The sequence below is a fragment of the Giraffa tippelskirchi genome, chromosome 7, assembly GCF_054371585.1.
Source record: "Giraffa tippelskirchi isolate mGirTip1 chromosome 7, T2T-mGirTip1v1.2.pri, whole genome shotgun sequence".
Lineage (NCBI taxonomy): Eukaryota > Metazoa > Chordata > Mammalia > Artiodactyla > Giraffidae > Giraffa > Giraffa tippelskirchi.
Window position 1 is genome coordinate 66924268 of NC_137281.1, and position 24269 is coordinate 66948536.

The 24269-nt window shown below is 37.8% G+C and overlaps 1 protein-coding gene and 1 pseudogene across 1 annotated transcript; both read left to right on the plus strand.

Moving 5' to 3' along the window:
* The first annotated feature begins 4932 nt into the window (after positions 1 to 4932).
* LOC145513781 (olfactory receptor 4A15-like) lies at positions 4933 to 5943 on the plus strand. The gene has a single exon (XM_081510746.1). The coding sequence runs from the start codon at positions 4939 to 4941 to the stop codon at positions 5941 to 5943; it is 1005 nt and encodes a 334-aa protein (XP_081366872.1). The 5' UTR covers positions 4933 to 4938.
* A 4367-nt stretch (positions 5944 to 10310) lies between these two features.
* LOC145512265 (olfactory receptor 4C6-like) lies at positions 10311 to 11237 on the plus strand (annotated as a pseudogene).
* The last annotated feature ends 13032 nt before the right edge of the window (positions 11238 to 24269 follow it).

Genomic DNA, 24269 nt, shown 5'->3' on the forward strand with positions numbered 1-24269 from the left:
ACAATGATAGTAAAGATTGTGATAGCCTCTCCCTTCTCCGGGGGATCTTTCCTACCTAGGGATTGAACCCAATTCTCCCATATTGCAGGTAGATTCTTTACCAGCTGAGCCACAAGGAAGCCCAAGAATAGTGGAGTGGGTAGCTTATTCCTTCTCCAGCAGATCTTCCCAACCCAGGAATCGAACCAGGGTCTCCTATATTGCAGGTTCTGAGCTCTGAGGGAAGCCCAAAGATTATGATAGTTCTTTACAGATTGCTGCCTTGGACACAGTATTTTTAACGTTCTTGTTCTGTGTAGATATTTAACTCCTTTTCATAATTTTTTTTTTCAGTTGTAGTAAAATATACAAGAACACTCTCCATCTAACAGAATTTTTTCATCATCTCAAACTGAAACTCTTTGTGTTAAAAAGTAACTCCCCGTCTCCTCATCCCTCCAGTCCCTGTTGTACTTTCCATCTCATTGAATTTGACTATTCTAGGTGCCTCATAAAGGAGAGATCATAAAATATAAGTGTTTCTGTGTCTGGCTTATTGCTCTTAGCATAATCTCTTCAAGGTTCATCCGTTACAGCATGTATCAGAATTTCCTTCCCATTTAAGGCTGTATGATTCCATTGTCTGTATATACCATAATTTGTTTGCACATTCACTAATTGATGGCCATTAGAGTTGTCACCACCTTTTGGCTATTGTGAAAAATGTTTCTATGAACACTGGTGTATAAATATTAAAGCCTCTGCTTCTTCCTTTCTGTATAAACCCCAAATAACATTTTGATATGTAAATCAATAGGCTCTTATTACAAAAGGGAGCTCAAAACTTGAAATGTGAAAACTTACATTCAGAGATCTTTAGTTACTTGTTAGACTCATCATTTTTTTACTTATACCTAGCTGGAGAGTGAATTTTAGTGTCCGTGGAAATACAATTCATGAATTGTGTTAGATACATGGTCTATTAAAGTCTTAGAGAAAATATCAGCATCTATATCTTCAGAGGGTTAACGAACTGGATATTTTCTCATTTTTAGGGTCTTATGAATATTATGAAAGAAACAAGACACATGGCATTATGCAGTCAGTTGACATCATAATTTATGGAAAGAAGATCCCTCAGATTAAATTTAGATTTATTGATACATTTCAAAAAGGAGAGTGAGATATGGAGAAAGACAAAAAAGGGAATTTCCACACAATCATGTGAGTAGTAAAACTGGACATCTTCCAAAACTGCATATGATAATGACCCAGTCAATCTCTCCATCCCTCAGGAAAGCATCTTTGGATAATTATATGAAAGAGTAGATTTTGAGAAAACTCAAGCAAAACTAATTATAGAGATGTGGCACTAAAGTTAAATGGGGAAACAAAAGAATAATAAAACATATTTTGAACTTATTTCATGTCTATTGTTTGCTAGACAATTGCTGACAATTTTGAAGATCTTCATTTGCATTATTCTATTTAAACCCTAGTGTGTTAGATTCTATTATGTTTCATTACAGAGATTATGTTGAATGATTTACGCAGGTCACAAAGTTTGTAAGTTCAGATTTTGAGGCTCAAATTCCAAACCAGAGTTTAGAACCTATACTCTCAAAAAGTATATTGCAGACATTTAGGGTCACAACATTTATAAAACAACTTTTATACTTATAAAACAAAACAAAAGTTATAAAACTATATATAAGTTAGACAATATGACATCTCTGATAGTTTTGTGTGTGTGCGTATTTGTTTCCAAAGTCTGTTCAACCATATTCAGGGTTTAGAAGTAACACTTTTATTATAAAGAAACTGATTTGGAAAATGTGATATTTGTTTAAAATGTATCTTTTTCACCTAATGAACTGGTTAGGCATTTTTTAGAACCTCAAAATTTTTGCTGCATCATTTTAATGGTCACTATAGCTCCCATGGGAAGCGGGTTTTACTATGACAGTGACAGCGACAGTGTTAGTCTCTCAGTTGCGCCCAACTCTTTGTGACCCCGTGGATGGCAGCCTGCCAGGCTCCACTGTCCATGGGATTTCCCAGGCAAGAATACTGGAGTGGGTTGCCATTCCCTTCTCCAGGGGATCTTCCTGACCCAGGGATCGAACCCAGGCCTCCTGCACTGCAGGCAGATTCTTTACCAATTGAGCTACAAGGGAAGCCCCAGGTTTTACTATATAGACAGTGAAATAGAAACATATTTAGGCATGAATTGCAATCACATGTTTCAAAAGGATATGTACCAAAATTTCAGAAACTGAAATTTCAGTCTATAATTTCCAATATATTGCTGAATGAAAATGTTTCTCAGTATTTTACACTTTTCATATCATGTAGATGTTTTGTTTTTCCTCCTTATGTTGTTGAATTTGTCATTGTGTAGACCTACTTAATTTATCTTATTTCATTTATCATTGTGGGATAGTTATTGTGGATTTACATGTTCTGAGAATTCTTTAAAGATTTATTTCTTCCAATTGATTGTATTAAGAAGTTTGAAGAATATCCCAAGTGTTTAAAGCAGATATATTTATTTTAATAAAATATAATATTGATAAAGTATAGGATTTTGTATCATGTCTTGTCAAATTAATGGTTTAAACCATTTAGAGGAATAAATGTGTTCATAAGAATATCTTAATAGTGAACTATTTCTTGATCACTTAAAATATATGAGGCACACTCAGATTCCAGAGAAACAGTTATTAAGATATGTTTATTGTCCCAACAAACAACAGATGACAGCATAAAACCAACTATAAACACATAAATGTTTTAAGTGCTCAGCAAGTCAAAGGGTTAGACTCTCCTACCGGAAGTTATCTCTTGAATGCACGACAACTTATAAGAACTGCGAGTATTTATTTTCCATTACAAATGAATATGTGGCTTTGTCATTGTGAGTGGAGATATTTAACTATGTATGTATACAATGAACAGCCAGAACCTTGAAGATGGAACTCTTTGAGGCAATTGGTTTCTTCAATTCACATATGTTCAGAATTTTCTTTTCTTTTCTTTTTTTGATCTAGAAGTATAAAGATTCTGAGAGGCAAATCCTGATGCTGATTCTGAGTTACCCTCCAATCCATCTCTAGCTTGACAGCTCAGGATCCTCCACTCCCTATTCATTCAGTACTCCCAACCCAAACTGTTGACTGATTTCAAAGCATATTTTATTTCATTTCTAGTCTTTGCTGTTTGTATCTACCTTTTCTCAGTCATCTCTTATTTTCTCTCTTCCACACTTTTATTTTCTCTCTGATATCTGAGCATAAATTGAATTACCAAATGCACAAAGAAGAGAACAATCTTCCCCCTTTCACAATTGACAGTCTGTAAATTAGACACTGAGATGGAGCACATTTAAAATAATTTTGCCAAAATGAAGTTACACACGTTACATGTAAAACCGGCCATGGATTTATTTTCCTCAAGTGAGAAGGATTGTCCTGTTTTCCACATAGACTCAAAAAACCGAGAACTTACAATGTGAACCAAATAATGAGTTTAATTTATTGATTACTGTAAGAGTTAAATAATCTTTAATACACACTAATTAACTCTGGCTAATATAGAGATGATCTATCAGCAAAAGTGTTAGCATGTCATTTAGGATAAAGGCTTCAATGACAAAAATTCAGAAACTCACGGCATCTGGAAATATTATCATCTTTCCAAGAAAAGTATGAGATTTGCTAAGATCCCTGAACAAAATCAAATAACAGCTGTAGATTTTTAGCATGGAATTCTTTCTACTATACCAAGATTCTGCCTAATATTTTTATTTTGGCATTCTGAATTGAGCTATGGCTAGCAATAATCAAATCTAAACAATTTTGTAAATCAAGAAACATGTCTATGTAGTGTTCATTAATATAGATTTGTATTGTCTATTGTTTTCCTCCAATAACCTAGACTATAATAAATGTCTAGTGTGTTTTTGGCAGGGCCGGGGCAGGGCGAGGGGAGCATCCTAGGTGGCTCAGTGGTAGAATATCCACTTGCCAATTCAAGAGAAATAGGAGACATGGGTTTGATTCCTGGGCCTGGAAGATCCCCTGGAGGGAGAAATGGCAACCACTATAGTATTCTTGCCCGACGAATCCCATGGACAGAGGAGTTTGGCATGCTACAGTCCATGGAGTCACAAACAGTTAGACAGAATTAGTGACTGAGCACGCATGTTGTGTGTTTGTATGTGTGTGTGTGTGTGTGTGTGTGTTTACAAACAAAACATTGCCTTGTTGTACTTTCTTGGATGGGAAGAAGTTCATACATTTATCTGTTCTCAGTTGCTTTCTTATGTGTTTTGAAATTCATTGTAATTAAGTGGACTCTTACAAGCATTTATTGAGCACTTATGATGTGCCTGGTTCTTTCACTGCAGAGGGCGACTGACTGATTTGGGAGCTCATAGCAACTCAGAAAGGCTGCTATTTAAGCATCAGTTTGCAATTTTATGCCCTATGCCTAGGCATTACTTTATATAAATATGTAAATAAAGCTATTAGGGATGCGATTGTTTTCATGGTATATCTCAGAATGCCAAAATTGCTCTCAAAAAAAAAAAGAAAGAAAAGAAAAGGAAAGAAATGATATATAAAGTTAAAAAATGTGGTCTTTGTGAGAGGTATTCTGGAGAAAGCAGCTCTCTTGCCATTTGGTACGTCAACTCACACCCACTCATATTTACTTCCCAGTTAGAATACTGAAGTCTCACCACTATAGTTGAAGCAAGGAATTTGATAAAATGAATGGAGTACTTGTGGGAAAAGAGTCCAATTCTGATAATCTAGAATTTATATGTGTGAGATCTCATGGAGCCAACACTGTGAGAAGGCATCACGTATTTGACACAAAGCTTGCGATCCTCTGAAAGTCATTACTGGCCATTTGTTGGCAGCCTCTGACACGTGATCCACAGCTTCAGAAGAACACATGGAAAATAGGAACAATGTGACTGAGTTTGTCCTCCTGGGGCTCACACAAAATCCTGAGATGCGAAAAGTTCTATTTGTCCTAGTCTTACTCATCTACATTGCAACAATATTGGGCAATCTGCTTATCATGGTGACCATTGCAGCCAGCAGGTCACTTGATTCCCCCATGTATTTTTTCCTGGCTTATTTATCATTTATAGATGCTGTCTATCCTACTACCATTGCTCCCAAAATGATCACCGACTTGCTTCATGAGAAAAAGACTATTTCCTTCCAGTATTGTATGACTCAAGTCTTTATAGATTATTTATTTGCTGGTGCTGAAGTCATTCTTCTGGTGGTGATGGCCTATGACCGATATGTAGCCATCTGTAAACCTCTTCATTATTTTATCATCATGAATCTGAGGGTATGTGTCCTCATGCTGCTGGTGGCCTGGACTGGAGGCTTTCTGCACTCACTGGTTCAATTGCTCTTTATTTATCATCTCCCTTTCTGTGGTCCCAATGTCATTGACAACTTTGTCTGTGACATGTACCATTTACTGAAACTTGCTTGCAGCAACACACATCTCATTGGACTCTCTATGATAGCCAATGGAGGGGCAAGTTGCACTGTTGTCTTCTTCATTCTCTTAGTGTCCCATGGGGTCATATTACACTCCCTGAAGACTCATGGTTTGGAAGGGCATCACAAAGCCTTCTATGCCTGTGCATCCCATATGATGGTGGTCATTTTATTCTTTGTTCCCTGTATCTTCCTGTATGCCAGGCCTAATTCAACCCTACCCACTGAAAAATCCATGACTGTGGTTTTAACTTTCATAACTCCCATGTTGAACCCCTTAATCTATACCCTGAGAAATGCAGAAATGAAAAATGCCATGAGGAAACTTTGGAGCAAAAATGTGACCTTAGTTGGAAGAGGTCGTGTAGGACATGATATTTTTTTTTTTAGAGATCAAAGAATATTTTCAATATCAGTGATTACAACTAAAAAGTAATTTTCTTTGGGTTACTTAAACTACTTATTCCTGAAACAGCTATATGAACTAATCCTTATCCTAGTGAAATAGTTTATAGATCTTAAACACCAAGAGAATTGCATAGCTTCAATCTCTTATAGATGTAATCATACTGTAATCATACTGTGTTAAAATTCTATAGTGAAATATTATCAAAAAATTCATTTAAAATTTCACAGACATGATCATAGCTGCAGATAAATCTGTGAAAAATGAAATTTATTAACATATACTATGATTGTGCCATATGGTTGATTTTGTATATTCTGATCAAATTTTGAACAGAAAAATTAAATTGTTCAACCCCAGTTTCTGTATCTGGATCACATGGTCTCCTCCAATAGTTGAAATACATATTTAAGTCATTCACCTCACAGAAGTCCCCAGAGTCTGCCTGCATTAAATTAAAATGCCTGGGTACATGTTTTGTTTTTTTTTTTAGCATAATGAATGTTTAACATTTTGGAAACAGATTATTTTGCTTTATATAATGAATGCTAATCTGATTCTCTGTAAGCTGTATGTTCTTGACGTAAATGATTAATTAAAAGTTGTCTTTCTCTTTGCAATTTCTCTATATCAGTCTTGGGGATCAAATACTATATTATAAACATCATATTTAAGGCTCTAGAATTACATGTTTCCTGTTAGAACTCAACTTACAGCATAGATACTAAGTCCTAAAATATGGCTTCATCCTTTTCTCAATTCTAATTGGATTAATCTCGTGTACTTAGCAATATTAATGCCTCCACATACCTGACACACACTGAATAAAGTTTCCTTTATTTTCAGTGGAATAAATAAAAGAGTGCTTTAAATCTTTTTAAGAAAGAAATCTAGGACACTAGCTTCAGGATGAGGAGATGTGAGTTTTAATTCTCACTATGCCATCATTTTATTCCATAACCTTTAAATTTCTAAAAGTAATTTACTTAGGTGATTTGGAAGCTGTTTCCAAGTTCTGTGATTCTTCCTGTGCCAATAATTTGTTATAAATATTGTTATATTTGCTTATACTTCTATTAGAAGTAAAATTATCTCATTCCCCCAAACTTTTCTATTTCTGATAGATAATATAAGAAATACTCTCCTGGCATAAAAGTGTCTTAGGATTGGATTAAGACATGTTGCCTCTGATGACAGGATGAGATGGTTGGATGGTATCACTGAAGCAATGGACACGAGTTAGAGCAACCTCTGGGAGATATTGAAGGATAGGGAAGCCTGGTGTGCTGCAGTTCATGGGGTCTCAAAGAGTGGGACATGACTTATTGACTGAACAACAACAAGGCATATAAACTCTGCTCTTGAGTGCTTTGTTGTTTTGAGAACATGTTCTTCCACCTATCCAAGTGCATAAAGCTGCCAAGAGAACACTTTGGCAGGTACCTGGTTTTTGTGAAATTAGTCCCTGAGTCTATCAAAGGTCAAAGCACACCTCAACTACCTTCTGATCAGCAGTGATATGGTCCATATATAATCCCTCCTGCTTTCATTCTGTTTTACCTTTCAAGTTTGAGAATCTGTGTTGCTGTCTTTTCAGAATTTTGAACTATTCTGTCCTTGGATTTGTATCCCGGGAACAGACTTTCCTGGTATAGATCCAAGAAACTCCTTTTTGAAAAATTATTTTCATGGACATGAATGGTAGATCAATTAAAAATAAAATATCATAATGAAAAATAAAAAAATAGTTACCCAACTAACTGTTTATATATGTAATATTAAATATTTAGACTCCATATTTAAGCTCATTTACTATCAAATATTTAAGTTCATATATGGTCAACTGTTTTTGTTTTTGTTTTTTCTCTCATCATGTTTTGTTTTCATGTAGACATCAGGATGAAGTTCACAAAGATGTACGCTGTAAAAGTTCTTCTCTGATGTTCAGTTACCTTACTTGAGATAATTGGTTTGTTGGCAAGATCTGGTAATGATGGTGAAATATCCCTTGTGTTTAATTAGCCACAGATAAGTAACTTCATAGACTTTGCTGCCAAACAGCATATGTGGTAGCACTTTTAAGGCTAAAGAGAAGGTCTTCTCCACAGGTACTGTTTATACCTCAAAAAAAAAAAAAACACTGTATCTGAATTAGTTGATGCTTTTACTATTGAAATTTACTTCTTTCTTGGGCCACTAACAGCTGCCTGGGACCCTGGCTGTAGACCTATGTCAGACAAGTTCATGGGTGAGAGACCGCCCTCCCTCGCCAGGAAATCATACAACCATAGAATATCAGGTTTAAATGGATTTCACAAATCATATAATCACCTCTCACCCCCACCAGTCTAAGATTTAAATCTCTTTTAAGCATGTCAAGCATCAAGAAAAATAGGTTCAACTACAGTGCTATCAATTTAGAAGTAAAAATATTTCAGACTTTTTCTTACTGATATTTATTTAACACCTCTGTCCAAACTACACATTGTTCAAAAATATGCAATATATTTTAGTTATCCACTTCCCCAATGTTGAGCAATCTGTGTGGTTTCTAAATTTTCCACAGCTCTTAATAACTGTGTTGAACATATTTGAACATTTAATTTTTCTGTTTTAAAAATATTTTCCATTAGGTTATTTCCAGAAACAGTATTCTGGAGTCAAAGAAAAAAAGACAAAATAATGTCTATTTTTTCAGTTATGTTCAAATAACTTTTAGTAATTATGTCTAATTCTTACTTTCTATTCACTGTATGTTTTATGATCTGCTAAGAAACTCCACCTCAGAATAAGGAAATTCAAAGTTCCATAGTGAAAACCCAGGTTTTCTGACCTCAAAATCCATATAATTTGATTCTACAGACCATGTATTCATCCTTCTTTCTCTGTGCCTTGATCATGCCATTGCCCTTGTTCATTCTCTAAATTATAACTTTATAAATTTAGAATTGTCTGAATTCTTGTGTCAAAGACTATCTCATATTATCTTTTCTGACGTCTGCATATCATACTGTTATTTTCCCTTCTGAAAGTTATTTTGTACATGCATTGTTTCAGGAGTGCTCATTCTCTCTCCCTCTGTTGCAGAAGACACTGAATTGTATTCCTTGCACTATCAGAGATGCTATTCAGTGAGAAATATATACAGTGTAGGTTTTATGTGAACATCTGATGAGCAATGGTATTTCACAGGCACACTGGAAAGAAATAGATGTTATTACAAAGAAAGTCTCATGGCAATGATTGAACACCGAACTTGGAATTCTAAGTTATGAATAAGCTCTTGATTTTGACTCATGAATGTTTGGGAATAAAACTAGCAAGGACAAAAGAAAGTTAATGGGATTCTTCAACATGATTGTCAAGGGAATAGCGACCAGGCTCCAAGAGCGGCATTCTCTCATTTCTGGAAGCAAGGGCTGGAACTGGTTTGCTTGGGCCCCATGGTTCAATGTAGCTCCCTTCGGATGGATTCAACTTTATGAATGTTATTAAATTTAATTAAATGACTGTGCACACAGCACAGCAGTTGATATTTGGTGGAATATGACTTACCTAACCTGGAGGATTTTCAGCTAACACGTTCTAGGCGCTCAGTAAGTATACAGAATAAATGAATGACAATTTATAGGAAACCTTCCAAATTATTGGCTATTACATGTGTCTAGTGATAAAGTAAGTTCAGAGTCGTAACTTGAGATTTCTAAAAGGCAGAGGCTAAGAGAAGCGCTTGTGGTTCATTTTGGAAAACAGAATGAAGGCCGTAAATGGGGGTGAGCAAGATAAGGAAGGAACGTAAGCGAATCTAATACTGTGATAAGGTGCCTGCCATTGATCCCCTGGCTCCTATCTACTGATGATCTAGGTTTTCCTTATAAAATAATATACAAATAAAGGGCTTTCCTGGTGGCTCAGATGGTACAGAATCTGCCTGCAATGCAGGAGACATGGGTTGGATCCCTGGCTCCGGAAGATCCCCTGGAGAAGGGAATGGCTACCCACTCCAGTATTCTGGCCTGGAGAATTCCATGGACAGAGGAGCCTGGTGGGCTGCCGTCTGGCAGTTGCAAAGAGTCTTCCTTAAGATATGTTAATTCTTTACATTACCATGTGATTGATGAAACAGAATCTTCAAAGTGTCTCAACCAGCAAATGTCAGGAAAGAAAGCAGGAGATACACTGGTGAGAGGTGTTGTAGAGGGAATCACAAGGATCAAGCTGTTATCAGGATATAATTGTTAGCAGCTGGTTGTTGTACAGATGGCTGGAGAAAAAGGTAGGTCAGAAGGGGGTAACAGTGCAAACAATATCCAACACATTCAATGATTACTAACTAAAAATAATATTCTTTTGTAGACTTTTCAGCTTAGAGAGAAGTTTACATCAGCCCATAGTAAATGGGCAATCCCAACAAGGTGAACAGAATTCATTCCTTTGGGCATTGCAAAGAATCCAGAGCTGTGGAAAATACTCTCTGCCATCTTTCTAATCATGTATGTGTCCACCTTTTAGGAAACCTCCTCATTGTGGTAATTGTGGTCACAAGTCAGAGTCTGAGATCACCCATGTATTTTTTTTTCTTATCTTTTTATCCCTTTTGGATGCCACCTACTCTTCTGCCATTGCCCCCAAGATGATTGTGGACTCCCTCTCTGAGAGCACTACTATCTCTCTGGAAGGCTGCATGGTCCAGCTCTTCGCTGAGCACTTCTTTGGTGGAGTGGGCATCATCCTCCTCACCATGATGGCCTATGACTGCTCTGTGGCCATCTATAAGCCTCTTCACTATGTGACCATCATGAGGCCTCAGATGTGCTGCCTTTGGCTGGGAGTGGCTTGGCTGGGGGGGTCCATACATGCAACAATACAACTTCTTTTTATGTATCAAGTACCCTTCTATGGTCCTAATGTCATTGATCATTTTATGCGTGATTTGTTTCCATTGTTGAAATTGCATAGACACCCGAATCCTGGGCCTCTTAGTCATCCTCAACAATGGGATGATGTGTGTCACCATCTACCTGATTCTCATCATTTCCTATGTGGTCATTCTCTGCTCTGTGAAGTCCTGCAGCTCCAAAGGGCGGGGTAAAGCCCTCTCTGCCTGTGGCTCCCACCTCATGGTGGTCATTATGTTCTTTGTGTCTTGCATTTTCTTGTATTTGAGGCCTGTGTCCACCTACCCCATAGACAAGGCGATGGCTGTGTCTTTTACCATCATTGCTCCCATGTTAAATCCCCTGATCTACACCTTGAGGAACATAGAGGTAAAAAATGCCATGAGGAAACTGTGGATGAAACAAGGGGCCTTGTGTGGTCATTAACTTACATGCTAAGAGAAATTCTTTCCTGAAGGACAATGAAGTTTCACCTCCCATTCATTATAACCCACTTGGGACACAACAAATAATGCAAATCTGGTTAAGAATGCAAATCAATTTAAGGTAATAAAATTAGGTATTGCCTACCTCTCAAGTACATTTTATATGTCATTCCTTTTCTCAAGGCTCTATTGTCTCTTTCCGTCTCTCTCTTCCTTTTTAACCTGTCTTTTGTATAATTCAAGTCTTCCTCAATTCAGAACTTTTGTTTTTGTTATTCCATTTACGGTTGGAATTCTCTTTCACAGCAGTTTTACTTGTCTCGTTGCATCTTATTTTATCTACTTTCAGAAGAATTCCCTTCTTGTTAGACAAATTTTCCCTGATGACTTTCTCTAGTCATTCCCCTCTATTATTCCCTAATTCTCCATCTGGTTATATCCTTCACATTAATGATCACAAGCTGCACTTTAAAAATTATTTCTTGATTTTTATTTTCTCTATTTCCCCCGTAAGATTATAATCCCTGTAAGGGCAGACATTATGTTTGTTCATTCATGCTGCATGTAGAACACTGCCAGTCACTTTCTAGGTGCTCAATAAATATTACTGAATGAATATAAGTCTAAAAGAAATAGATTTTTAAATATCTGCAAATTGGGTAATAAGTAAGGGAAAATACATAAATATTAACTGTTTAGGTGATAAAAGCTTCCTACCTTTTTTGGAAGATAGAATCTTCCTATGGTTTTCATGCTGCCAAATGTCCTTTTTGGAAGTTCTAGAAGGAAGTGCAACTTCAAGTTAGTAGTTTATTGTTAAATATGGAAGACACCACTACAAACATTTTCTACTACTTTTTTTTCCTTCCTTTAGAGGAGCTGAATAAGAAATAGCCATGTCAACATAATTCAGAATCTGTTGTCTATATCTTGAAGTTGTATAATTCTTTATGAGCAGAGAACAACTATATAGACATAAATGTTTCTTCATGGGAAGAACTATCCTTGCTGTTAAATCCTAGGTTTAGTTTCTAAATCCAAAAGATGTTATTTTCTTCCAGATCCTGCTTTGTTTGTCACTAGAGACACATTGATGCTTTTCAAAACTGCATTGCTTAAATAGGTATATGGGAAGACTAGGTTTTAGTGTAACTTAGTGTTCTGTTGTGGTTTTCTTACTTTTTAAAAATATATGATGTATATGCTGATAATAATTACAGTATCAGTTTTAGTGTTTCATACAAACATGACATATAAAGCATCATTTTATCTTTAAACACAAAATGTGTATGTGCAAAGGTATTCCACATTAATTGTGAACTGTTTTCAATAACTATGAAGTACATATACTTTTTGAAAAATATTTGCCAAATTTGTATGAAGCATCAGATACTCTTATAGGATTGGGGTGTACGGTGATGAATAAGGGAATACATTTGACTTTTGTCCTGGAGTTGACTTCCTCCAGAAGTCAAGAATACAAAAGATACTAAAGAAGACAAGATATTAAAATGAAAATAAGGTCATAAGTTGTTAACTGATATTCAGAAAATTTTAATGAAGTGGTTCATGTGTGACTGGATAGCTCTAGTTAAGTGACCAAAGGGTGCTTTTCTGAGAGTGTACTTCAAAACTGAGGTCTGAATGATGAGATAGGACCGTCCTTAAGCACATCAGTGGGAAGAAAATTCAAGGCAAGAGAAAAGCTTGGGGGTAAACACTAAGATAGGAACCAATCTGAAGTGAAGATCAAGATAATCTATATACAGAGGACAGGAGAGAACCTGGTAGAAGGTGAAAGGTAAAAGATAGGCAGAGCCATGATGAAAGAATCTATTATTTTCTAAATCTCAGTTTCAAAAAGATCATGGAATTCAAAATAACTCTCTTAGAGTAATAATTAAAAAATCAAACCCTTCATGAGTTTATAGATGACATAGAAAATTGCTGTCAAACATCTTTGCACAAAACTTCAATTTGAATTCTGCTGTATCAATGGCAGAATGTAATATTTACTGCCTGCTTACAATATCTAAACTTTTAATTTCTATATTCATTTTACAACTCTTTTCCCGGCTTCATGTCAAAGAAGAAGAAGAAAAAATTCATGGCAGTGTAATAACCTTGAACTGTTGAATCATTGGAAAAGCAAGAGAGTTCCAGGAAAACATCTATTTCTGCTTTATTGACTATGCCAAAGCCTTTGACTCTGTGGATCACAATAAACTGTGGAAAATTCTGAAAGAGATGGGAATACCAGACCATCTGACCTGTCTCTTGAGAAACCTATATGCAGGTCAGGAAGCAACAGTTAGAACTGGACATGGAACAACAGACTGGTTCCAAATAGGAAAAGGAGTACGTCAAGGCTGTATATTGTCACCCTGCTTATTTAACTTATATGCAGAGTACATCATGAGAAACGCTGGGCTGGAAGAAACACAAGCTGGAATCAAGATTGCTGGGAGAAATATCAATAACCTCAGATATGCAGATGACGCTACCCTTATGGCAGAAAGTGAAGAAGAACTAAAGAGCCTCTTGATGAAAGTGAAAGAGGAGAGTGAAAAAGTTGTCTTAAAGCTCAACGTTCAGAAAACTAAGATCATGGCATCTGGTCCCATCACTTCATGGGAAATAGATGGGGAAACAGTGGAAACAGTGTCAGACTTTAATTTTTTGGGCTCCAAAATCACTGCAGATGGTGATTGCAGCCATGAAATTAAAAGATGCTTACTCCTTGAAAGGAAGGTTATGCCCAACCTAGATAGCATATTTAAAAGCAGAGACATTACTTTGCCAACAAAAGTCTGTCTAGTCAAGGCTATGGTTTTTCCAGTGGTCATGTATGGATGTGAGAGTTGGACTGTGAAGAAAGCTGAGCACTGCAGAATTGATGCTTTTGAACTGTGGTGTTGGAGAAGACTCTTGAGAGTCCCTTGGACTGCAAGGAGATCCAATCAATCCATTCTAAAGGAGATCAATCCTGGTTGTTGATTGGAAGGACTGATGTTGAAGCTGAAACTCCAATACTTTGGCCACCTCATTCGAAGAGTTGAAGACACCTCATTGGAATAGTCCCTAATGCTGGGTAGGATTGGGGGCTGGAGGAGAAGGGGACTACAGAGGATGAGATGATTGGATAGTATCACTGACTCGATGGACATGGGTTTGGACAGACCCTGGGAGTTGGTGATGGACAGAGAGGCCTGGTGTGCTGCCATTCGTGGGGTCGCAAAGAGTCAGACACGACTGAGTGACTGAACTGAACTGTGTAAGAACGTTTTGAGGATCATTTTTTTTCTGTTTTAATTGTGGAATTAAAGAATAGGAAGGATCACAGTGAGATTCCTAACCTTAAATATTTGTAATATTTTGGTAATTTTCCAGCATCAAGGTTAGATATAGAATTCATCTCTTCTATTACATAGGTAAGAGCTCTTTTGGCCATTCATGCAGAAATTGTTTTCTGTCATCTAGAAGCCACAATATGTTTCTCTAATCTGTTCTACAGGTCCTCCTAATTATTTCACATGAAATAGCTTTACTCAATAAACATTTACTTAGCACTTGTGGCTTAGTTGGTAAAGAATCCACCTGCAATGCAGGAGACCTGGATTCGATCCCTTGGTTGGGAAGATCCCCTGGAGAAGGAAAAGGCTACCCACTCCAGTATTCTGGCCTAGAGAATTCCATGGACAGTCCATGGGATCGCAAAGGGTTGGACACGACTGAATGACTTTCACTTTCACTTAGCAGCTCAATGGATAACTTTTTTTATCTTTTGAAATAAACCTTGGTCTTACTGCTTATTTTTATAGGAACTTGATGTTGCTATTCAAGTTGTAAATCGTAGTTCTTTATATCAGAATTGAAAAATTCCATATTACTCATGATACAAAAATATCAAAATGTAGGAATAAAATGGTGCTTTAATTTGAAGGAGCGTATTGGTCAAAATAACTGCTGCAAACAACAGTCTTACTGGGAAACATTAGATGAACTTATTTCCTATTTCATTTAGAAAATTTAAACCATCAGAAGAAATTTCTCTAGACTCTTACAACTCTACCCACTCATTTGCCAGCACCCATTCAGTTACATACAGGCTTCCCTGGTGGCTCAGATGGTAAAGAATATGCTTTCAATGCAGGAGACCTGGGTTCAGTCCCTGGATAGGGAAGGTCCCCTGGAGAAGGGAATGGCTACCCACTCTAGAATTCTTGCCTGGAAAATTCCATGGACAGAGGAGCTTGGTACAGTACATGGGGTTGCAAAGAGTCGGACACAACTGAGTGACTAACATTCAGTTGCATGATAACCTCTTGACTCTTCTAAATATAATTTCTGTGCTTCTATCAGAAGGCAACCAATGTCATATGCACTGGACTTCATCTTATACTTCACATGAAGACATTGGTCAGAAATCTCTTCTGTCTCTATTAATTCATCTGCATTTCCCTTTTTCTGAATCATTTTATGCCAGCAAAGAAATAATCTATTACGTTGCTCATCTTAAAATCTCCCGATCCCATTTCCTTTATTATCTATGACTTCATTTCATTCTCTTTTCTTTGTAACAAAAATCAGAGAATTCTGTAATACTTGTCTCTGATTTCTCTCCTTCTATTCTCTTTAACCCTATTCATTCACAATTTATTTATTATATTAACACTGAAAATGCTCTTTTCAACGTCATCAGTGACCTCTGTGTCACTAGATACAGCACTCATCACTTGATTCTCATATTAAAGAATCCATCAGAAACATTTCAACCAGTCTTCTTTGGCACACTCTCTTTAAAAGACCACAATTCCCAAATTAACTCTGGGTCAGATGGCTTTCCTGAGGTTGAGACCTGAAAATCCAACTTCCTCCATAGTATTCCTCCTGAGACTAGCAGATTTCTTAAACTGAATTAAGGCTAAAGCTGTGCCCTGGTTCTCCCTTCATCCCCAAACCTGCTCTGGTTACAACACTCACTGTCTCAGCCGGTGGCATATCAGGTCTCTCCTTTGCACCCCACGTCTATCAGAAAATCTTTTTGGCTCAAACTTCAGTGGTAGCGGTGGTGGTGGTTTAGTCACCCAATCATGTCTGGCTCTTGCAACCCCATGGACTGTGACCCACCAGGCTCCTCTGTTCATGGTAATTTCCTGGCAAGAATACTGGAGCGGGTTGCCATGCCCTCCTCCAGGGGATCTTCCTGAACAAGGGATCAAACCAACATTTCCCGTGTCTCCTGCATTGCAGGCAGATTCTTTACTACTGAGCCACAGGGAAAGCCTTTACACTTGTGACCTAGTATCAAACTACTATCATTTTTCACCTGGATTATTGAAACAGCCCAAACATTTTTGTTGCTGTTCAGTCATTCATTTATGTCTGACTATTTGTGACCCCATGGACTGCAGTGCACCAGGCCTCCCTGTCCATCACCAACTCCCTGAGTTTACTCAAACTCATGGCCATTGAGTCGGTGATGCCATCCAACCATCTCACCCTCTGTCGTCCCCTTCTCCCCCTGCTTTCAATCTTTCCCAGAATCTTTCCCAGAATCAGGGTTGTTCATTAGAGTTGGCTCTTCACATCAGGTGGCCAAAGTATTGGAACTTTAGATTCAGCATCAGTCCCTCCAATGAATATTCAGGGTTGATTTCCTTTAGGATTGACTGGTTGGATCTCCTTGCAGTCCAAGGAACTCTCAAAACTCTTCTCCAACACCACAGTTCAAAAGCATTAATTCTTCAATGCTCAGCCTTCTTTATGGTCCAACTCTCACAACCATACATGACAACTGGAAAAATTATAGCTTTGACTAGACGGACCTTTGTTGACAAAGTAATGTCTCTGCTTTTAAATATGCTATCTAGGTTTATCTCAGCTTTTTTTTTTCCCAAGAAGTAAACATCTTTTAATTTCATGGCTACAGTCTCCGTCTGCAGTAATTCTGGAGCCCAAGAAAATAAAGTCTGTCACTGTTTACATTGTTTCCCCATCTATTTGCCCTGAAGTGATGGGACCAGATGCCATGATCTCAGTATTTTAAATGTTGAGTTTTAAGCCAAAGTTTCTCCTCTTTCTCTTCATTCCTACTGTCCCTGTTTTTATTTTGGCATCTTCTGTTCTAGTACTCTATCCTCAACACAACACTCACTATTACCCATTAAACTAGCAAGCCAGATTGTATCACACTTTCCAAATACTCTCCATGTCACTCAGGGTAAAAGCTAAAATTCTTATAATTAGTAAGTTCGGGTAACTCTAATTGGCTGTGCTGTTGTCTCTCTGAACCCCACTCTTTTGAGTGACCCCTTACTAGAACCAGTCTGTCCCTCATACTGGCCAGTGTGTTCTTGCTGTAGAGCCTTTACATTGGCCATTCTTTCTACATGGTGTAATTTTTTCCAGTCATCAGCATAGCTAATTCACTTTTCATTTATAAATGGAAAGAGCCAATATTTTAGGTAGTACTGCACTTGGACCCAGGCAAGCAGGGCCACTGTTCTTCTCTCTACGTTAAAGTGTCTTCTGAGAAATTTTCTAAAGTCTCTTCAGACATCTGGGACGAGGAAATACCTTCTAATGGGATGATCCAGCCAGGGTTAGACTGCATGGTTCTCATATCTGTCTTTCCCCTTCTGGGTGCTCTCTGATGCTCTATCCCACTCATGGGGTCCACAAGATATTCTCCAAAGCTCTGGATTCTTCACCTGTGAAGTTATTTTTGGCCCTGTGTCCAACACCTTGGTTCCAGAAGGACAGTTTAGCAAGCAGTTAGCTCCCACTAGCTGGTTCATTTTTTTTTTTTTCTTATGATATTGTATTCAATTGATTACTAGGATGGTGTTCACATTGCTGACTTGGGGAACACAAGACACATTAATGACCTAAACTATATGTGGTCCCTTTCTGACCCTTGACTTGGGCCAGATGTCTGGCCTTCTCAGCTCTCACCTGTCCATGGCTGACTGCAGTACCACCATATACAATGATACAGGCACACATTCTATATCCTGTTCATTTTCCCTATTGATACCCAAGAAGGTCATCCCAGTCCTTCTATAGGCTCTATGCTATGCATCTGTCAGTTGTTCAGGTGCTGCTGTGCTTAACTCCTGCAAGGGCTTTACATTGCTTTATATTGTGGAACTGGTCCTCTCTTGCTTCCAGGGATGTGGTGGCACAGTGCTTTCCTGTGTTGGTGCTAAACCATGAGTGATGAGGAATATAACAAGCATGAATGGGACCGCTTTTCTTTGTCTGCAGTCAGGTCTTTCACCTATTGTACCTACTGGTGGTGGTGTGTGGAAGGCAAACTGTGGTCAGTGTTGAAAAACATCACCTTCCAGGAATGCAGTGATTAAAGACTAAGGAATTTAAAGGATGACATGGTTGGAAGCTGAGTTTTTATTTACTTCTGCTATACAATTCTGAGTATGACCAGGAAAAGAATTATTGTTCACAGTTTACATCAGGTAGCTATGAAATTAAAAAACACTTGCTCCTTGGAAAAAATGTTATTACCCACCTAGACAGCATAATAAAGAGCAGACGAATTACTTTGCCAACAAAGGTCTGCCTAGTTAAAGCTATGTTTTTTCCAGTAGCCATGTATGGATGTGAGAGGTGGACTATAAAGAAAGCTGAGCACCCAAGAATTGATGCTTTTGAACTGTGGTGTTGGAGGAGGCTCTTGAGAGTCCCTTGAATTGCAAGGAGATCCAACCAGTCCATCCTAAAGGAGATCAGTCCTGAATATTCGTTGGAAGGACTGATGCTGAAGCTGAAACTACAATACTTTGGCCACCTGATGCGAAGAACTGACTCATTTGAAAACACCCTGATGCTGGGAAAGATTGAAGGCAGGAGGAGAAGGAGACGACAGAGGATGAGATAGTTGGATGGCATCACCGACTCAATGGCCATGAGTTTGAGTAAACTCAGGGAGTTGGTGATGGACAGGGAGGCCTGGCGTGCTTCGGTCCATGGGGTTGCAAAGAGTCGGACATGACTGAGTGACTGAACTCAATTGAATTAAATTAGTCCTTAAGATTTGTATTTGTGCTCATTAATAAGGAAATATTGCTGAGAAAATAATTGGACAGCAATAACCATGGACAGTCCAATAAACAAAGCATAATGGTTATGACATAAAGCACAATAAATGTATGGTAAAAAGGAACTTCACAGGCATTATTCCAAAATACAAGGATTCTAAAGAGAACAGGAGGAAGTGGGTTCTAGAACTGAACAGAAAGAGATGCTTGGACACCAGGAAGTTTCTTTCTGTGCTCTTACTGGATAACAAATAAATACATAATTTCATCCTTTCTACCTGTGATTCTAAATCTCCAGCACTAAATCACTATATCTCACACACCCATGAATTTTGTAAATTGTTTTTAGTTGTATTAGTATAGTGGAGTCCTGTAAAAATTATATGGCTTGTTCTGTACACCCCAAGAGAGACCCTGATTTTAGAGTATACTGATTTGTGATGAATTAACAGCACCTTCCTAAATGACAAAGCATATTTTCATGGAAATTGATAATCCAGCTCTAATACCCTACAGGGGGATATGCCTGGATTTGAATAGCCTTGATGATAAAACAATATGAAATGAAGAGAAGTAGGGGACTAGATTTAGCAGATGACAGACATATCATAAAGGCTTGGTTGGTAAATATTTTGTTGTGTGCCCAGTAAAAAAGAATTCTAAAGAACAAAAGAAATGGCCCAGAATTGAGCCATCTGTCTTTGAAGATTATGCATTTTTTAATTTAATTAATGATGAAGGTGGAACTTTAATCTCTCAGGAAACATGGACTATTGGATAAATCTCAGAAGGGCATCTTGTCACTTAGCTTTCCTCTGCCTCATCCCCTTGTTTTTGTGCTTTTCTTTCTGTGTGTCTTTCTCTCTTTTTCTGATTTTAAAGTTTTTCTGAGTTTACCTTATTTTTTTTCACAGATAACCTACCTGTTATATTATCTTCCCCACTCGATCTTGACCCTATTATTTCGGTGTTGTCATACTCACTTCCTCCAACAGAAGCAAATAATAAATTAACCAAAGGAAAACATGGAATAAAGTAGAAGATTCTTAGTGTGCTTTCAAGTAAGGGCCAGGGTTTCAGGATTAATTGCTGGAGCCCTGCAATTGAGTCATCACTTCAAAATATCATCTTCTTTAGGAGTGTGGCCCATTGTCAGATGGTCAATACTTGTCCCTTAATACCATAGTCAAATGAAACCTAGGCACTTATAGACTTTCACTTTTCACATGAATCATTTCAGTACTGCTTCTTTCTATGGGGTGTGAATAGACATAATAATAGGTAGAATAGAAGAGCATATAGGGCAACAAACTCCTCACTGTGGCTGTCTCTGCAGGGACCTCATGAACTAAGTCTATACTTTCCCAATCCCAATGCTGCATTCCTTCAGGGTAAACAGACTTGTCATTCCCCTCACCTTTTTGTTTGTTTGTTTTTCAAAAAATGAAAAGAGAAAAATTCCTTTAGTCTCTGGAAATTGTGCATTCTTTTTTTTTTTTTCAGTCAGAGTGTATCAGAGTCAGACACTGAGAGATGAAAATAACATCTTGGATTAATGTGCATATTTTTGTACATTTATAAAGTTTGTTGTTCTTTAATCAGTACAATTGCATTCTTGTCCTGAAATGGTGTGTGTCTTCATGGACTGATCCTGAGCCTAGTCCCAGAGCTCACCTTTTTACATTCAGTAAGCACCCAGGCATTTCATCCCAATTCTGCAGAGACACTGTGCTTCGTCTCACACTATGATTTGTTCCATAACCGCTTAGAGAAAAAACTGAACAAACGTTTTGGCCAACCCAATGCAAAGTTTTCCATTTCTGAATATGAAGGAAAATGAAAGCATCTTTAAATGCAAAACTTTGATGGGATGGGGAGGGAGATGGGAGAGGGGTTCTGGAAGGGGAACACATGTACACCCATGGTGGATTCATGTCAATGTATGACAAAACAAATACAATATTGTAAAGTTAAAAAAATAGATAAACTAATTAAAAAAATAAAATAAAATACAGAGACAGCAAAAAAAAAAAAGCCTCATGACATAAAAGTTTTGCAAGCACTCAAGTAAGTCAAACCACAGATAACTGTGTCTTGGAAAATCATAATGATGGGAAATTGCTAAACCCTGAGGGGGACTGAGAGGTAGTCATGCAGGTTTATAACTTCACAGGGAAACTCTTTAAATTTCAGTTGGAAGTTAAGCAGGAAAGCTTTGCTTCTTTCTTTATCTTAGGGACCATGTTGAAGACAGTTTTTGAGAAGCAGCAGGAAAAAGGCTCAACTTCATCTGCCAGAGCCACCCTTGCTCTCTCTCCTAGGCATCTAAGTAAGACTTGGAAACATCCTTCACATTCTAGCCAGCTGTGGAATAGACTTCTCTCCATAGAGAAGAGGAGACTGCCATTATGAGAATTTTCAAGAAGCTGACACATGATGAGATTTAGAATTCACATTTTTGCATATTCAGAGAGGATTTTAAATGGGGATATAGTACTTAAAAGTAAGGACAATGTGAAGAAGGCAACCAAGTCTAAGGCAAAGTAGGCTTAACTGTCTATTCTGGGACTAGCTGTATAACAGTGTTTGACTTTAGAATTTTATCTTATCATTTTTTAATGATTGTACTTATTTATTAATTTGGCTCTGCCGATACTCTGCTGCTGTGTGGGCTTTTCTCTAGTTGTGGGAGAGGGGGCTGCTGTCTAGTTCTAGGCTTCTTATTGTAGTCACTTCTCTTGCTGTGGAGCACGGGCTCTAGGATGCATGGGTTTCAGTATCTGTGGCTCCCAGGCTCTAGAGCATAGGCTTCATAGTTGTGGTGCCCAGTCTTAGTTGCTCCATGGCATGTGGAATCTTCACCAATCAGGGATCAAATCTGGGTCTCCCACATTGCCAGGTGGATTTTTGACCTCTGAGCCACCCAGCAAGCCCTATAATTTTTGTCTTCAATGGGGATTATATTTTAATTACCTCAAAGACTTGGAAACAAATAAAATAATAGCTAAGATTTGATTTGACAGTGCTTGACACATATTAAGTGTTCAATAAGTAGCAACTGTTTGAATGTTGACATGTTCGGAGGGCTAGGAAAACCTATTACTTGAACTCTAATGAAATTAGACCTCTCTTCAGGTTTTCTGCAAGTTAAATCCAGATAACTATTAAATGCAACAAGTGAATATTTTGTCATAACTAATCAATGGTATTTTATTTTTTCTTTTTTAGTATATTCTCATTTATCATGCATTCTTTAACACTGTCCCTCATCTTATTGATTTAGATTTAAAACTAGAATTTTTCTGAAGCTCTATAAATAATACCAATATAGGAGAATGGCATTTCAGGTACTGTTCACCATTTACAGTGTTATTGATAATAATATAGTACTTAACATTCCTACCAAAAATGCTAATGAATGGCTCAAGGAAGGACAAGAAGGGTAAGAAAGTGTGTCTTAAACCACGGGGCAGAGTCTTCTGATTTTAAATTTGTTCACTTAATTTTTCCAAGTGCACTTGATGTCAAATAGCTCTGTATTTCTCCTAGAATTGCTTAAGCATTTAAATTGATGAAGTTCTGAGCTGCCCTAGTGCTAGTTATTGTGGCTTTTTCTCTTTCTTAAAATGAACTAAATTACTAAGACAACAGAGGAAAGAAGGCTCAGGTAATCCATTAGGAAGGACACACATAACATTGAAAGGTTATTTGAAATTCCATAAATAGTTGATACATTTAGGAAAATCAGCAGAGCAATCTTGAGAGGCGAGAAAAGGATCTGAAATCTACAAAGAACACATTTCTCAGATTGTCAAGGAAAGGAATATGCTTAACTAGATAAGGAAAGAATAAATGTTTCCTAGTTGAAATGAATAATAATCCTGGATCAGAAAGACAGTGATTTTGATGAACATAACACAGAGGTTAATTAGAATGGGGTAGTATCTTAATTTAAGCTTGAAATATAATTGATGTCATTCAGTTGCTAAGTTGTGTCTGACTCTTTGTGACCCCATAGACTACAGCACTCCAGGCTCCCCTATCCTTCACTATCTCCCGGAGTTTGCTCAAATTCATGTCCATTGAGTCAGTGATGCTATCTAACCATCTTATCCTCTGCTTCCCCCTCCTCCTTTTGCCTTCTATCTTTCCATGGATCAGGATCTTTTCCAATGAGTCCATTCTTCACATCAGGCAGCCAAAGTGCTGGAGCTTCATTTTTAGCATCAGTCCTCCCAATGAACATGCAGGACTGATTTCCTTTAAAACACTATTTATAATGACCAGCTTGCTACTAGTATCTCATATAGTTTTGAATATTGTATATATTTCAAAGTTGAAACAGGAATTCATATTATTTTCAGAATGATATTGGAATAGTATTATTGCCAAAATGAATGGAAAGTAATAGAAGGACGTAGAAATAGTAGGGAGGCACCATTCCTGGATGGATTAGAGGTTAAGGATCCTGCAATGCAGGAACCACAGGAGATGCTTGTTTGATCTCTGTGTCAGGAAGATTCCCTGGGAGAGGAAATGGCAACCCACTGCAGTATTCTTGCCTGGAGAATCCCACGGACAGGGGAGCCTGACGGATTACAGCCCACGGAGCCACAAAAAGTTGGACACGACTGAGCAAGTAAGCATGAGCGCGAGCCCCGAGCATGGCCCAGAGTCACTAGCTCATGGTTTGAGGGGCCCTGTGCAGTCTCTGATGCAGCCGCAAAATCCAAAGGATATGGCTATCAAGAAAGGTCATGAACTCTTCTAGGAGAAATGTGAGAAGAATAAACTGTTTCCTAAAGAATTATATGAAATGAAAATTGATATCACACTGAGTACAGAGGATGGGGAAGGCTGGACCGATGACTCAGCTCTTTGCAGATGGTTTAGAGGGAGCTTCCCTGGTGGCTCAGAGGGTAAAGCGTCCGCTTGCAATGTGGGAGACCTGGGTTCAGTCCCTGGGTCGGGAA